Source organism: Diabrotica virgifera, chromosome 9 (assembly GCF_917563875.1).
Source record: "Diabrotica virgifera virgifera chromosome 9, PGI_DIABVI_V3a".
NCBI lineage: Eukaryota > Metazoa > Arthropoda > Insecta > Coleoptera > Chrysomelidae > Diabrotica > Diabrotica virgifera.
The window spans coordinates 209,383,713-209,398,373 of NC_065451.1; the positions used below are offsets into that span (position 1 = coordinate 209,383,713).

Sequence of the window (14,661 nt, forward strand, 5' to 3'; positions counted from 1 at the left end):
TATTTCGGGCTCCAAATTTCTTTGCGCATGACTATGCGCCATGTTTGATGTTTGATCGTTGCTCGCATTCAAGGTATCGGCTGTTTATCTTTATACATGTGTTTGTGACAAGTGACAATTTGTTTGTGTAAATTTTCGTGTTTGGCGTTTTCATAATATTTTATAATTGTTGAAAAAAGTATATTAATATTAAAAATTATTAAAATAAACTATAATTGTGATGGCTGCACGCAAAGGTGGAATTTCTTGTGTGGTTCGTGGATGCCAGACTAGATCTGGGGAACAAATAAGTCTTTTTTCAATACCACGAGATCGTAGCAGGTAAACAAATCAAATTTGATATTAAAACGCGCTACAAAAGTTATCTGAACATTAATATTTAAATTCAATACATTTTTTTATAGAGCTGAATTATGGCTAAAAGCTGCAATTAGGGAAGATTTACTTTCAAAGGATGTCAATGAATTGCACAAAAATTATAGAATGTGTGAGAAACATTTTCAACCACATTTCATATCGAAGGGGGAAACGTAAGAAAAAATTTATTTATACAAGCTCATCCTACGATATTCCCATACAACCAAGATGTACAATCTGCAGATGAACCCTTAAGAAAAATCATAAGACTTGAAACACAGATTGAAGGTAGGTATAGCTTATTTATTCACAATAATTATAGTGCCTCATAAAAGTCATATAAAAATAAGTACAGTAGAAAAAATACCCATGAACGGTCATATAAAACACGCTGTATTTTCCTGTCACCGTGTCACAAAAAAAATTGACCAGCGCAAGTACTTGTAATAATTATTGTTACATGTATTTTCACTGGACAATTTTCTTTGTGACACGGTGACAGTAAAATACAGTGTGTTTTATATGTTCGTTCATGGGTATTCTTTCATTTTTCTGACTGTATCTGCTTGTATATGTACTACTTATACATATGTACAGTGATAAGTGATCTAATAACCTGCAGAATAATGCAAGATATGGAAAACATAATACGTTGTGAAGTAAAGAGAGGTGGAAATTATCAATATAAATGTATAAATTAACATTACATTACATAGTTTCCCAGCTTTAGCCATATAGAAGGAATATGACTACTGCCACTATGACAGGAGAATTTTATAAAATACTCCCCTCACAGACTACTAAAGGTGGGAAACTATGTAATGTAATGTTAATTTATAAGTTTATACTGATAATTTCCACCTGTACTAATTTCATCTCTATTTACTTCGCAATGTACATATTATGTTTTCCATCTTTTGCGTTATTCTGCCAGTTATTAGCACGCTCATCACTGTATAAGTTGTTTGTTGTTTTTCATCATAACATAAACAGGATGTAGAATTTTGAACTTTGGTTTCAAAAAAGTATAATGTGAGAGCGAATTGTTTGTATTCCTTTGAATATCTTCTGGACTTTGTTACTTTTTTCTGCAACGGTGCTTGAGATTTTATAATTTATTAAGAAATTTTTCACACATTTTTTTAAACCGTTCCTTCCAATTCTTGTTTTGTGCCGTTTTGTTTTTTACATATTTATTGTATCTAAAATTTTCCCTTTTCTGGTTTTATGTTTCAGCTTAAATGTGGTCCACTTAACGTAGCTAAATGAGTAGCATTATCCTATAAAGGAGTTCTTCAACTCTTGCAATGGTAAGAATCGATGAAATACAAAATGGAAGAACTGATGAAGAATGTGAAGGTATATGGGCAGTTTCAGGTAAAATCCTTTGTGGATCCGAATGAATTATATAATGTAGGTTTAAGACAAGTATGTGAAAGTGAGTGTTAGACATTGTTTTGTAGAGTGTGTAAAATTTGTATTCTCCGTTACCAGTGCAGTTGTGATGAATATTTGGTGAGGAATACCTTGTGTAAGCATGTGCACTTGGTAAGAATGTATGAGTAGCATGTGGGTACTAATTCTGTTTTAGATGATGCTGCAAGGTGTTTGGAGAAACTTCAATTATCAAATCAAGGCATGAGGAGGAAAGTAATGAGTTTGTCAGAGGGAAGGTAGAAAAGATAATTTGATTCAGGAAAACACCAAACGAAGTCTTCAAAGTGAAAACATCATTAATGCGGTGGACGAATTAGATGACCAAGATTTTATCAAATTTACGAGTGAGTTTCAAGGAATTATGGAAAAATTTCAGAAAATTACAAAGAAGCGAAAAATGGAAAAGCAGGAGTATTTTCAAATAAAGAAAGAAATTGAGTAATAATTAAATTTGAACATTTTTTTAGCTCACAAGTATTTTGTCTTCTGTATCTGTATTGAATTTTTATTATAGTTGTATAGGCTTTACAAGAACGTTAGTTAATTTAACATTATTATAGATTTTACTTGATTAGCAATATTAGTAATATGTGTGCATACTTAGGTTAGGTCTGAATTTTAAAGTCATGTTAAGTAATGTTATTTATAGACTTTTATATCAGAGTTGTATTTTTATCTGGATGTACTACGTCTTCGGCGAGGTTTAGAGGGGTTTTACCTTCGCCATTTTACCAATAAGGACGTTCCCTCCTTTGATTTCCCAGATATTTAATAAAGAATAAAAACATATTAAACTATTTAGTGTTTCATTTCGTTTGCAATTGTAGTCATTTCCAGTAAACATTTGCTATATTTTGTTCAGACCATTTGTCTTATTTTTTATAGCACCCAATTCAAAATAATATGTTTTCATTATTGTACATTTATAATGAGTTCTAACAAAACCTATACGAAAGTGTAGGGGCTAGAACTAAGTCATTTTGAATTTATGCAAAAAATTTTCTATAATTTTTTTTTCGAAAACTCAATACTTTTTGAGTTATTCCTGGTTGAAAATTGACCATTTTCATTGAAACATAACACCTTTTCAAACGGTCTTTTGCGAATACCATAAAAACTATGCATCTAACTAAAAAAAATTATATAAAACATTTTTGTAGCTCTTAAAATAACAAAGAGATTCTTTCCTTTATGAATCTTCTAGTTATAACACAAAAAGAGATATGGTAAGTGAAAAAAACTTGTTTTCTTGGTGCATGCTCAAATCAGTGTATTTAACTTGAAATAACAGAGAAACGGTCGATTTTAGGTGTATAATGCTTCCAATAACTTTTATTGTGCTTGAAAAGACCTTTAAAATAAGCAATATTAAATGTCGATTACATTCAAACTATGCTAGTTAAACTGTAAAAATTTGATGACTAACGTATCTTAAGAAAAAAATGAGAAGTATATTTAACCCCTCATCCACAAGAATTTAAATGCATCGTTTTCCTTCTACAATACATTTAACTATAGTGTTTTTATGTTCAAAAAGTTGGGCGGGTTTAAAATGAATGGTTTTTGAAACAAATAAGATCAAATTATTGAGCGCATTTTTAAATTTTCTTAAAAATCTTCCTTTTTCTCCATGTAACTCGAAAATGATAAGAGATGCCATACAAAAATGAAGGTTTCTTCTAGATAAACATTTTGATTTTATTTTTTATAAAAGTATCTCTTATCATTTTCAAGTTATATGGAGAAAAAGAAGATTTTTAAGAAAATTTAAATATGCGCTCTATACTTTGATCTTATTTTTTTTCAAAAACCATTCATTTTAAACCCGCTCAACTTTTTGAACATAAAAATGACACTGTAGTAAAATGTATTGTAGAAGGAAAACGATGCATTTAAATTCTTGTGGATGAGGGGTTAAATATACTTCTCAATTTTTTTCTTACAATTCGTTAGTCATCAATTTTTTGCAGCATATCTCGCTTAGTTTGAATGTAATCGACATTTAATATTGCTTATTTCAAAGAACTTTTCAAGCACAATAAAAGGTGTTGGTAGCATTATATACATAAAATCGACCGTTTCTCTGTTATTTCAAGTTGAATCCACTGCTTTGAGCATGCACCAAAAAAACAAACTCATTTTACCTACCATATCTCTTTTTGTGTTATAACTAGAAGATTGAAGAAGGAACGAATTTCTTTGTTATTTTACGAGGTACAAAAATGTTTTATATATTTTTTTTAGTTAGATGCACTGTTTTTAAAGTATTCGCAAAAAACCGTTCAAAAAGGTGTTATATTTCAATGAAAATGGTCAATTTTCAACCACGAATAACTCAACAAGTATTGAGTTTTCGAAAAAAAATTCTAGATCAGTTTTTGCTTAGAATTGAGTTTTCTAGCAACTTCCGTAGATATTTAACCAAAAAATTTTTTCACCCCCAAAAAGGGGTGGGAACCGTCCCCGGTGGGAAAGACAAAAACACACATCGGCATAGGGTAGACTTTGAATAAGGAGATATTTTCAGGCTATTCCTAAAATTTCATTAAAATCCATGTAGTAGGATAGAATTCGGAGGTAATAACCTGTTCTTGCTCTCATTGACTGCCCTATAAGTAGGGAAGGAGTGCAGGCTGAATATGTGAGAGTGGTGCAAAACATGTATGTGGTGGTAACAATTAGAGCGAATGCAGGTTAAACGGGAAATTTGGAGTTTCCTCGTGCAGTGAAAATATCGTGGTATTGGAGGTCAATAGATATTCACATTCAAAGAAATTCCTCAAAAGGAAACAGAAAAGTCATCAAACTAGGAGAAAGTTAATAGAAATTCCGAAAGTATAATTCTGTACTGAAAAGTAAAAAGGTCTTGGTCAAAAATATCGATTTTGACTAAGTGTTGTACTCTAAAAAACTGATATAACGCGATGGATGCTTAGTTGAAATTTTTAGTACGTTACATAAATCGATAAAAAATAATGCTCGATAGAAATTTTCATGTTTATTTTGAAACTATTATAAATTCAACTAAGCACTAAAAATCGCTTTTTTAAGGGGAAATACGCCAAATGTCGCCTGTCAAAATTTTAAATGTATTATTTTTTCGAATCATGAGAAAACTCATAAGGATTTTTTAAAAATTTAAACGCACAATGAAAGATCACGTTATTACCGAGGGCCAAAAGTCCCTTAGAATAAATAAAAAGTTCCTTTTGAATAAAATACATTCGGAAATTATAAAGATTACCCATGAGCGATCTTATTAAACAAATATTTTCTATGTTCCAGAAAGTAATGAACCAGTACCATTATTAAAAGAACATTAGTTTATATAATTATTACATGTTCTTGCTCTGGCCAATTTTTTTTGTGGCACGGTTACAGGAAAATACAGCGTGTTTTATATGTTGATTCAAGAGTAATCTTTCATTATTCCTACTGTATTTGCAATTAAAAATCACAATAAATTTTCTCTTATTTTCACCCCTGTAACTGATAAAAACAGAAGTTTTCAGGGACTTTAGGCCATCAGTAATAATGTAATCTTTGATTAAATTTTTTTAAAAATATTTATTGGTTTTCTGAGGATTCGAAAAAAAATAAATACATTTAAAACACATTGAAAGTTTTGACAGGCGACATTTTGCGCCTTGATACAAAACTTAGTCAAAATCGATATTTTTACTTTAAGACCTTTTTACTTATCAGTACAAAATTGATATATGGGTTATATTAAATTTTACAGAAAAAAATACAATTCATATTAAATAGATCAACTTAAAAACACTATAGTTTTAATTAATACTTTGTTTCTCAGTGTAACTCAAATTTCCTACGGTTTTGAACGAATTCCTCATTACTTTTCTTAGTGTAGTGTGAAGTAGTATCCCTACCATTCTCCGACCGATATTTCTCCCCCCTGAATATCAAAGGAGCCGACAGGTGCTTTCGCTTCTTGTTGGATGGAGTATTCTTTGGTAAAATATTATTGTAATTAGTTATAGCATTGTTTATACAGGGTGTTTCATTGGGAAACGGAAATACTTTAACGGTGAATAGAGGTCACCGAACCGGTTCTAGATATACTACATTATTTGCCTTACCGACTTTTATAACCGAGTTACAGGGTGTTTTATCGATTTTGCCCATTTCTTTCCTAAGTCATAACTTTAGAACCACCCTGTATATTTGTTTGATATTTGGTACACATATGTCTCATTCAAAACCCAAATGACCGACATACTAACCATAAGAAAAATCCAGGTCCGGATTAACAAAAAATTATAAAGTAATTGTGACCTTAAAACAACACCCTGCATATTCAAATTTTGAAAATCTGTTTGCATATTTGAAAAGAGTAGTGTCTGTGTTTTGAGAAAAGGTCTGTGTTTTGACCTACGTAACATGTCTGTTTGCCCTATTCCTCTCCCAGCTAACCTATTAGCATAAATTGGACGTATTAACATGTTAACAACTAAGTGGCAATGCATCCCTTGTAACGGCATGTAAGTAGATCAGAGCAATATTACTATCTATTATTATTATTTTTTGAATTTTGGAAGCATATTTAATTTTGATTAATATTTTAATTAGTTTTTTAATTTTTAAAAAATTTTATTTTTTAACTTTTTCAACAAATATTCATAAACTGCATGCATCCATTTGCTTATACATGCTTATGAGTATCTGTTACTCATAAGTGTGCATTTGTATGTATCGCATTTCTGAAATGTCAACAGTTGCAAACCTTTATTTCAAAAAATGTTTTCGAATTTAGCTTTCTATTAACATTTGTGCAACCAGACAATGTTCTAACTCTGGTTTTCTTTAATTGTAGCATTTAACTACTTGTAACGCCGACCTGAAGATGATCTGAATAATGTAGAGATCGAAACCGGTCGTCAAAGTATAATTAAATGATTGTGAGTAAGTCTTTGTTTCATTACTACATTTAAATAAATAAAAATATTACAATATAACAGAGACTTACATCATAAACATCTTTATAACAAGCTTTTGGCTTCTCCAAAATGATTCCTTTCTGCACTCTTTCGACCACTTCTGTATTTTTTAATCTTCCGTACGGCATTTCTCCACATGTAAACACTTCCCACATCAAAACACCTAAAAAAAATTCAAAAACAATTTTACTTTGAACTTTTCTAGAATGGAGAGAAATAGGGAAAAAAGGGAAGGGAAAAAAAGAAAAGAGTAAGGAATCATAATGAAGGCTAAAAAGAAAAAAAAACTAGAGAGAATAGCAAATAAAAAAGTAAGAAAGAGAAAGAGAGAAGAAAAGAAAAAGAAGTGAAATCAAAAGAATATAGAGAGAAAAATACTGAAGTTTTTAAGTAAAAAAAAAAGAATGTGTGTGTACTTTGTACGCACATAAGAAGTTATAATTCTATTATAATATAATCTAACTTCATATTATGATTTCAACGAAATCAATATATCTACTTTAAACAGTTTTTTGTATTGTATTTAAATATTAAACTATTAGAAAGAACTAAAAGATTACCAAAAAAAAACACAAATCCAATTATAATAAATATATTTACTAAACACACTAATAATATATTCTTTTCACGCACACCTTATTTGCGCTACATAACTTGAAAAAAGATGTAGCGACTAATACCATACTGTCGGTGTGCGCATGCGCCCAGAAAAATAAAAAGAAAAATAAAAATTCACCCTCATGCCTAAAGTAGTATAACTTCAATAAATAAATAAATAAAAAAAGGGATATAACAGTTGATAAAGTGAAATATGAACAAAAATCAGAAATAGAAAAAAAAAGTGAGCAAAAAATAATGAAAAAGGAGACTTTAAAAATTGACATGGTGGGCCAGAGAAAGAAAAAAAAGAGAAAAAAGTGGAAAAATATAGAAAGAAAGAGGGACACATTGAGAAAAATATTAATAGGGAGGAAAACACAGAAAAAAGTAGGGATTTGCATAACAAAAAAGATAAAACAGTAAAAAACCAAAGATAACATCATAAAATATAAACAAAAAAGACTCTTATTGATAGAGAAATAAAGAAAAAAGGTAATAAAGGGGTATAAGGAATAATAAAAATAGCAAAAACCCAAAAGTATCATCCACAAAAATAAGTAACTTCGCATTTTTTTAAATATACCTAATACATCGAATAATAAATAAAATACGACAGAAAAGAAAGAGAAAAAAGTGGAAATATATAAAAAAGAGGGACACTGAGAAAAATATTAATAAGGAGGAAAACACAGAAAAAAGTAGGGATTTGCATAACAAAAAGCATAAAACAGTAAAAAACCAAAGATAATATAAAATATAAGCAAAAAGACTTTTTGATAGAAAAATAAAGAAAAAGGTAATAAAGGGGTATAAGGAATAAAAAAATAGCAAAAACCCAAGAGTATCATCCACAAAAATAAGTATCTTCGCATTTTTTTTAAATATACCTAATACATCGAATAATAAATAAAATACGACAGGAAATAAAGAGAAAAAAGTGGAAATATATATAAAAAAGAGGGACACTGAGAAAAATATTAAAAAGGAGGAAAACACAGAAAAAGTAGGGATTTGCATAACAAAAAGGATAAAACAGTAAAAAACCAAAGATAACATAAAATATAAGCAAAAAGACTCTTTTTGATAGAAAAATAAAGAAAAAGGTAATAAAGGGGTATAAGGAATAAAAAAAAATAGCAAAAACCCAAAAGTATCATCCACAAAAATAAGTATCTTCGCATTTTTTTTAAATATACCTAATACATCGAATAATAAATAAAATACGACAGGAAAGAAAGAGAAAAAAGTGGAAATATATATAAAAAAGAGGGACACTGAGAAAAATATTAATAAGGAGGAAAACATAGAAAAAAGTAGGGATTTGAATAACAAAAAGGATAAAACAGTAAAAACCAAAGATAATATCATAAAATATAAGCAAAAAAGAGTCTTTTTGATAGAAAAATAAAGAAAAAGGTAATAAAGGGGTATAAGGAATAAAAACAAATAGCAAAATCCCAAAAGTATCATCCACAAAACTAAGTCTCTTCGCATTTTTTTAAATATACCTAATACATCGAATGACAAACAAAATACGACAGCAAATAAATGATATACGATGTTATTCAACAAAAAATACATACCATACGCCCAAACGTCCGATTTGGACGAGAATCTGGTGTAGTTTAACACTTCAGGAGGGGCCCATTTGATGGGGAACTTCGATCCACCAGAAGATGTATACTGATCGTCCAAGACGTATCGCGCCAATCCAAAGTCTGCCACTTTGACCGTATTCTCGGTACCCACGAGGCAGTTTCGAGCTGCCAGATCCCTATGGATGTAATTGAGTCTTTCTAAATACGCCATTCCTTTACATACCTAAAAAAAAAACAAAATATAAACATTATTAGTGATCCGGCAATCACCACCAACTCTTTCAAAATAAACGTACACAGTAAAACACATACTTTTTATCTAGCATCATTCTCTTACACGTATCAAAATAAAGACAAACCAGCTACCGCCTGGTATTAAGTAAAAACACATGTTATTTTTATGAACGCTCTAGACTCAGTGTATTGAAAAGAGATAAGTACAAAAAAAGACGCTTAGGAATGTTTTCAGATTTTAAGTACAATTTGTGAAGTTTCTGGGTTATTTACTTTTGTGTCTGTCAGTCTATTGAATTTTTTGCTGTTTTTTGTCGAATTTTTGCATTTCGGAGTTTTTTATATTAAATAAAATTAACATGAAGTAAAACTCCCTAGTGTAGTTGGTATATTTAATAATTAAAAATCCAAACGGATTACGTTCAAAACGTTTTCGGACTTATCAGTCCATCATCAGTGAACCTAAAAGTAAGTAATCTCACTTAGTAAAATTTAAAAGGGTGAAATTTTGAATGTTAAAAATTGAAAAGTGTGGTTACGATTACTTACTCTCTGTCCTTGCTAAATAGCCACAATGCCAAACACTGGTCAAGATGTATGTTCTAACTACATGGTAAAATTTGTTAAACAATTTGGCTTACATTGGATGCCAACGGATTAGTACTAGGTACATGATGCTCTACTCCATTAATTAAGAGATTTTTTATTATGAATAGGCCTACATTGAACTACGTTTAGTCTGTCAATGATTTAGAAGGAAGTTGAAATACTTCAAATGTCAGTAAAATTGACATCCAGGAAAGGGAATTTTTAAGGTATTAACCAAGGTCACCTTAAATTCCCTTAATCCCTTAAAAATTCCCTTTCCTGGATGTCAATTTTACTGACATTTGAAGTATTTCAACTTCCTTCTAAATCATTGACAGACTAAACGTAGTTCAATGTAGACCTATTCATAATAAAAAATCTCTTAATTAATGGAGTAGAGCATCATGTACCTAGTACTAATCCGTTGGCATCCAAGGTAAACCAAATTGTTTAACAAATTTTACCATGTAGTTAGAACATACATCTTGACCAGTGTTTGGCATTGTGGCTATTTAGCAAGGACAGAGAGTAAGTAATCGTAACCACACTTTTCAATTTTTAACATTCAAAATTTCACCCTTTTCAATTTTACTAAGTGAGATTACTTACTTTTAGGTTCACTGATGATGGACTGATAAGTCCTAAAACGTTTTGAACGTAATCCGTTTGATTAAAAAAAAATGTTTAGAATTTTTATTAAATATACCAACTACACTAGGGAGTTTTACTTCATGTTAATTTTATTTAACTAGATGGTATACAGCCAACCTTCGGGTATTATCCCGTTTTATTTTTTTTATATTACACAAACAGTCTTTTCCACAACTAATTTTATATTGGAGTTTGAAATTAATTTTATGGTAGATAAGTGTATTTTATTTTGTTAAAGATGTTTTGTTAAGTGCCAGTTAAGGAATAGGAATATAAGGTTGTGTAAGTTTTCGCCAAAGTGAATGAAATGACAAAAAGAAAATATGTTATTGAATTTTTTTATAAATTGTTTATTTAATCACTAATGATATTAAAAGAATTTTGTTCGGGAATCCTTATTTTTTTTTATTTTATATTGAATCATCTAATATTTAATTTATTTCGGGTAGAATAAGTTTTTAGATAATTAAATAATTATATTTATTTACTTTTATCTGCCCTCTTTAAAAATGATGCAGAATAACCTTATTTCATGTACTCATTAATTTCATACAAAAGCGCGATATCAATTTCTATTTTCCACAAATCGCTTTAGGTACGCATGTATCAAAATGGACATGCTCCGTTGAGTACATTTAGGTTAGAAGGTACGACTCTACGACTTCGCTCCAAGCCTTCAACGAAAGAACTTCCGAATTCCAAATTTTGTCGCCTTTTATCTAACTGACGGCGCCGTCCGCGAGTGCTAGAATTTCATTGAAGCAGTGATGAATTGAGTAATTACACTTGGGTCTGCATAACCAAATCTAAAGAATACCAATTTTCAAGGTAAGCGATTTGTGCAAAGCTTGTGGAAACATATTATTTTAAATTCAATTTTTTACAAGTCAGTTTTCATATTTCCTGCAGTTAACATACAAAATTTATTAAGCTACTTTAAATGTAGCTGTAACTCTGCACCAAAATTTTAAAGCAAAACTTACATTTGGCATTTTATTTTTTGATAACTTCCTTGCTGTTGCGTTTAGTAAATTTCCGACTTATTTCGTATGCTTTAAATGATGACGCACTGGTAAAGAACCAAGTGAATACGAGGTTTGTCTTTTTAGTTTTGCATATTGCCGCTTAGAGGGCGCCACCAATAAAACCTCCCGACACAAACGTAACCTCAATCTTTTATTGACATAAATCGAGTTTCATTGTGATACAACAAGTCGTGTAGATATAATGAATTTTTGAAATTAGCAATTATTTACAATTTTCGAAGAGGATTATCCCAACAGCAATGTTTCGCTGAAATGGTTTCTGTATTTGGAAATGAAGCATCCAACCTGTCAACTAATTCCCGATTTTTTAGCGAATTTCAACGTGGTCGTTTCAGTCTCAGCGACGAATCCAGATCAGATCCACCCAAAACAGCAGTCGCACAGCAAAACATTGATACGGTTAGTCAGCTAATTAAGGATGACCGCAGTGTAACATACCGGGAGATAGAGGCATCCTTGGACATTTCAAAGATCTCGATCCAAAATATCCTACATGAAGAACTGGGTGTTACGAAGTTAGTTTCCCGTTGGATCCCTCATTTGCTCACAGAAGAGCAAAAAGCGGTTCGCGTCAATTTGTGCTGAGAAACATTGGAACGGTTCAACAAAGGAAGGTCAAAAACGTTTTTAGTATTGTTAGTGAGAATAAATTTTTGATTTACTCCTACGAGCCGAAAAATAAACGCCAATCCGTTGTGAGGGTGTTTTACGATGAGGAAAAACCAACAAAAGTGATCAGTTCTCGAAATGTGTCAAAAAAATGGTCGCAACTTTTGTATCAAAATCTGGTAATGTGGTAACAATTACTTTAGAAGATTAAAGAATGGTTACTTCTGATTGGTATATAACCGTTTGTTTAGCAGAAGTTATCGCGGAATTACGACAAGGCAACACACAACGGCGAATCATCCTACATCAGGACAATGCAAGTGCTCACACCGTCCAAAAGACAATAGAGTTTTTGGAGCTTCAAAACATCGAATTGCTAAACCATCCACTGTATAGCCCCGACCTAAGTCCCAACGACTTCTTCACGTTCCCAAAGGTCAAGAAATCAATGCGTGGGCGGTGATTCCAGTGGCATAAGAAGCCATCGATGCCTTTAAAACAGAGAGTTTGCAAGTGTTAACTGAAGACTGAAATAACTGGTTTACCAATTGGTTTGAACGTATGTAAAAGTGTAATCTTAATGGGACATATTTTGAAAAGCAATAAAGTATTGTAAGTCTATATATTTTTTGTCTTTATGGCTATACGCAAAACTAAAAAAACAACACTCGTATAATGAGGTGGAGAAGCTTTGGCGAAGGTAAAGTACCTTTTTGCAAAAAAAGTGTTCGGTTCTTACCTGTATGCACATATCTAGTAAAAGTCCTTGGTTATTACTTAGAGATTGCTTATGTCGTCTCAGATGGTTCAGAAGAGATCCGTACCTCATGTATTCCGTCACGATATAAATAGGTCTATTTTTGCTGCAGACGCCATACAATTGTACCAGATTTGTATGCTGCAGTTTACTAAAAAACACAAAAAAAATACAATTTAACATCCCTTCTACACTCTAATTAGTATTTATGTACTGTAATTTAATGATTATTCTGACAAGTGACGGATGATAATAGGGAGCTTATGCTCTGCTGTAGTCTTCTGTCATACGCCAGTTGTCACTGATATCTGGTTACTGATTTGTTGATAAAAATATTTCTTTCTCTATCCACGGCTCTTTTTCTCAAACTTACTTTCCATAGTTTCATTTATTTCACTTTTTTTCAATCATTTTTTCTTTTCATTAATGATTTTCTTAATTTTGTTTCCTATATTCATTGATGTTTCTCGTCCTAATATATTTTTTATGTATACATTCTTCTAAATACAGAGATACATACTTATGTTTGAAGACCCTAATTTTTTGGAATTTATAGCCCTTTTCAAATTTCCACTCCATTAAATTCATCTCTTCTGCCTTGTTTTCTTTTTTTATTATTTACTGTAATTAGAAATCATCTTTCTCTCTATAATCTTTCCACTGTTTCTTTCTCATTCTTCACTATTTGTTTTTTACTCTCCAATCCAAGACTGTTTTGCTCTTACATTTCTCTTTCTCTATTCTCGAAATTTTTTCTTTGCTAATTCCAATTTTCGTTTCCTTTTACTTTTTCTTTTCTTCGACATTTCACTTTCTTACACCATTCTCTCGTCTTATTCATTATATTTGTTAATATTCTCCTCTCTTAGCCTCCATTTTGCATTTTCTTTTCGTTTCCTTTTAACTCTCTTATACTCTTTATTCTTCATTATCCATATTTTCTGTTCTTTTTCATTATTTTTCCTAATAATTTTCTCTTTTAGCTTCCATCACGGCTACTTATTGCTCTTTGGCGATCTTATTTGACTAACAAACTGCCAAAATCCAATAAAAAATATTTAGCAAACTACATAATATACTATATGATAGTCATTACAAAAACTTAATTCCACATGATATTAGTAACTTACGTCATCACTTTGGCCTCATCTATAAAGTCATCTTCAGACATGGTTCCCTCCTTCATCATTTTGACCGCTACATCAATGGAACCCCTCCATTTTCCTCTTCGCACAACTCCAAACTGGCCAGATCCTAACTCCTCTAGTAACATCAGTTCGTTATGGTCGATTTCCCATTTGTCTAATAAACAAAAAAACAAAAATGAAGACTTGATGGCAATGAACAGGCAGTAGCCTACTAGCATGATCGATCATGCTAGAAAGAAGAAGCTAAAGAAGAAGATTAAAATTGTGGTAAATTACCATTAAATATAATAGCTTATATAGACTTACCATGACTGAGTCCTGCAGTGGCTGGTGCAGGTCTATCACACGGACTGGTCTTCAGTCTGGAAGCCAGTCCACCACTATTGTGTTTATGATAATTGATCAGATCGGGTATGGAATTGCAGCAGTGTTTCTCCGAGAGATAGTATTCGCCTCTCGCGTTCGTCTTAATATGGTAATGTTTCACGTGTGCATGAGGTCTGAAAAGCAAAAACAACCTTATCAATCGCTTTAACAGCTCTGGAGAGCACATTCCATGCATGATCAATGTTGTTCGGGTCTGGAGACATCGCAGGCCACTCCAAACGACGAATACCTGTTGTCATTACCCGATTGAGTCCAATATGGCGGGCGTTATTTTCTTCTTATGGTGCTGTC

General features: G+C 31.3%; 1 protein-coding gene and 1 long non-coding RNA gene across 3 annotated transcripts in view; one reads left to right on the forward strand and one right to left on the reverse strand.

Annotated features, from left to right (window-relative positions):
- LOC114327644 (tyrosine-protein kinase Btk29A) overlaps window positions 1-14,661 on the reverse strand; it is a 61,585-nt gene that overhangs the window by 10,190 nt on the left and 36,734 nt on the right. For both annotated transcript variants that reach the window (XM_050662377.1, XM_050662378.1), the window contains 5 exons: window positions 14,290-14,483; window positions 13,966-14,137; window positions 12,818-12,986; window positions 8,936-9,173; window positions 6,782-6,915 (listed from right to left, as the gene is read on the reverse strand). In XM_050662377.1, coding sequence (XP_050518334.1) covers window positions 6,782-6,915; window positions 8,936-9,173; window positions 12,818-12,986; window positions 13,966-14,137; window positions 14,290-14,483 — 907 coding nt within the window. The remainder of the gene's footprint in view (window positions 1-6,781; window positions 6,916-8,935; window positions 9,174-12,817; window positions 12,987-13,965; window positions 14,138-14,289; window positions 14,484-14,661) is intronic.
- Window positions 11-2,591, forward strand: LOC126892738 (uncharacterized). The gene is made up of 3 exons (XR_007700987.1): window positions 11-321; window positions 405-645; window positions 1,594-2,591. It is a non-coding gene; the product is annotated as an uncharacterized LOC126892738 (long non-coding RNA).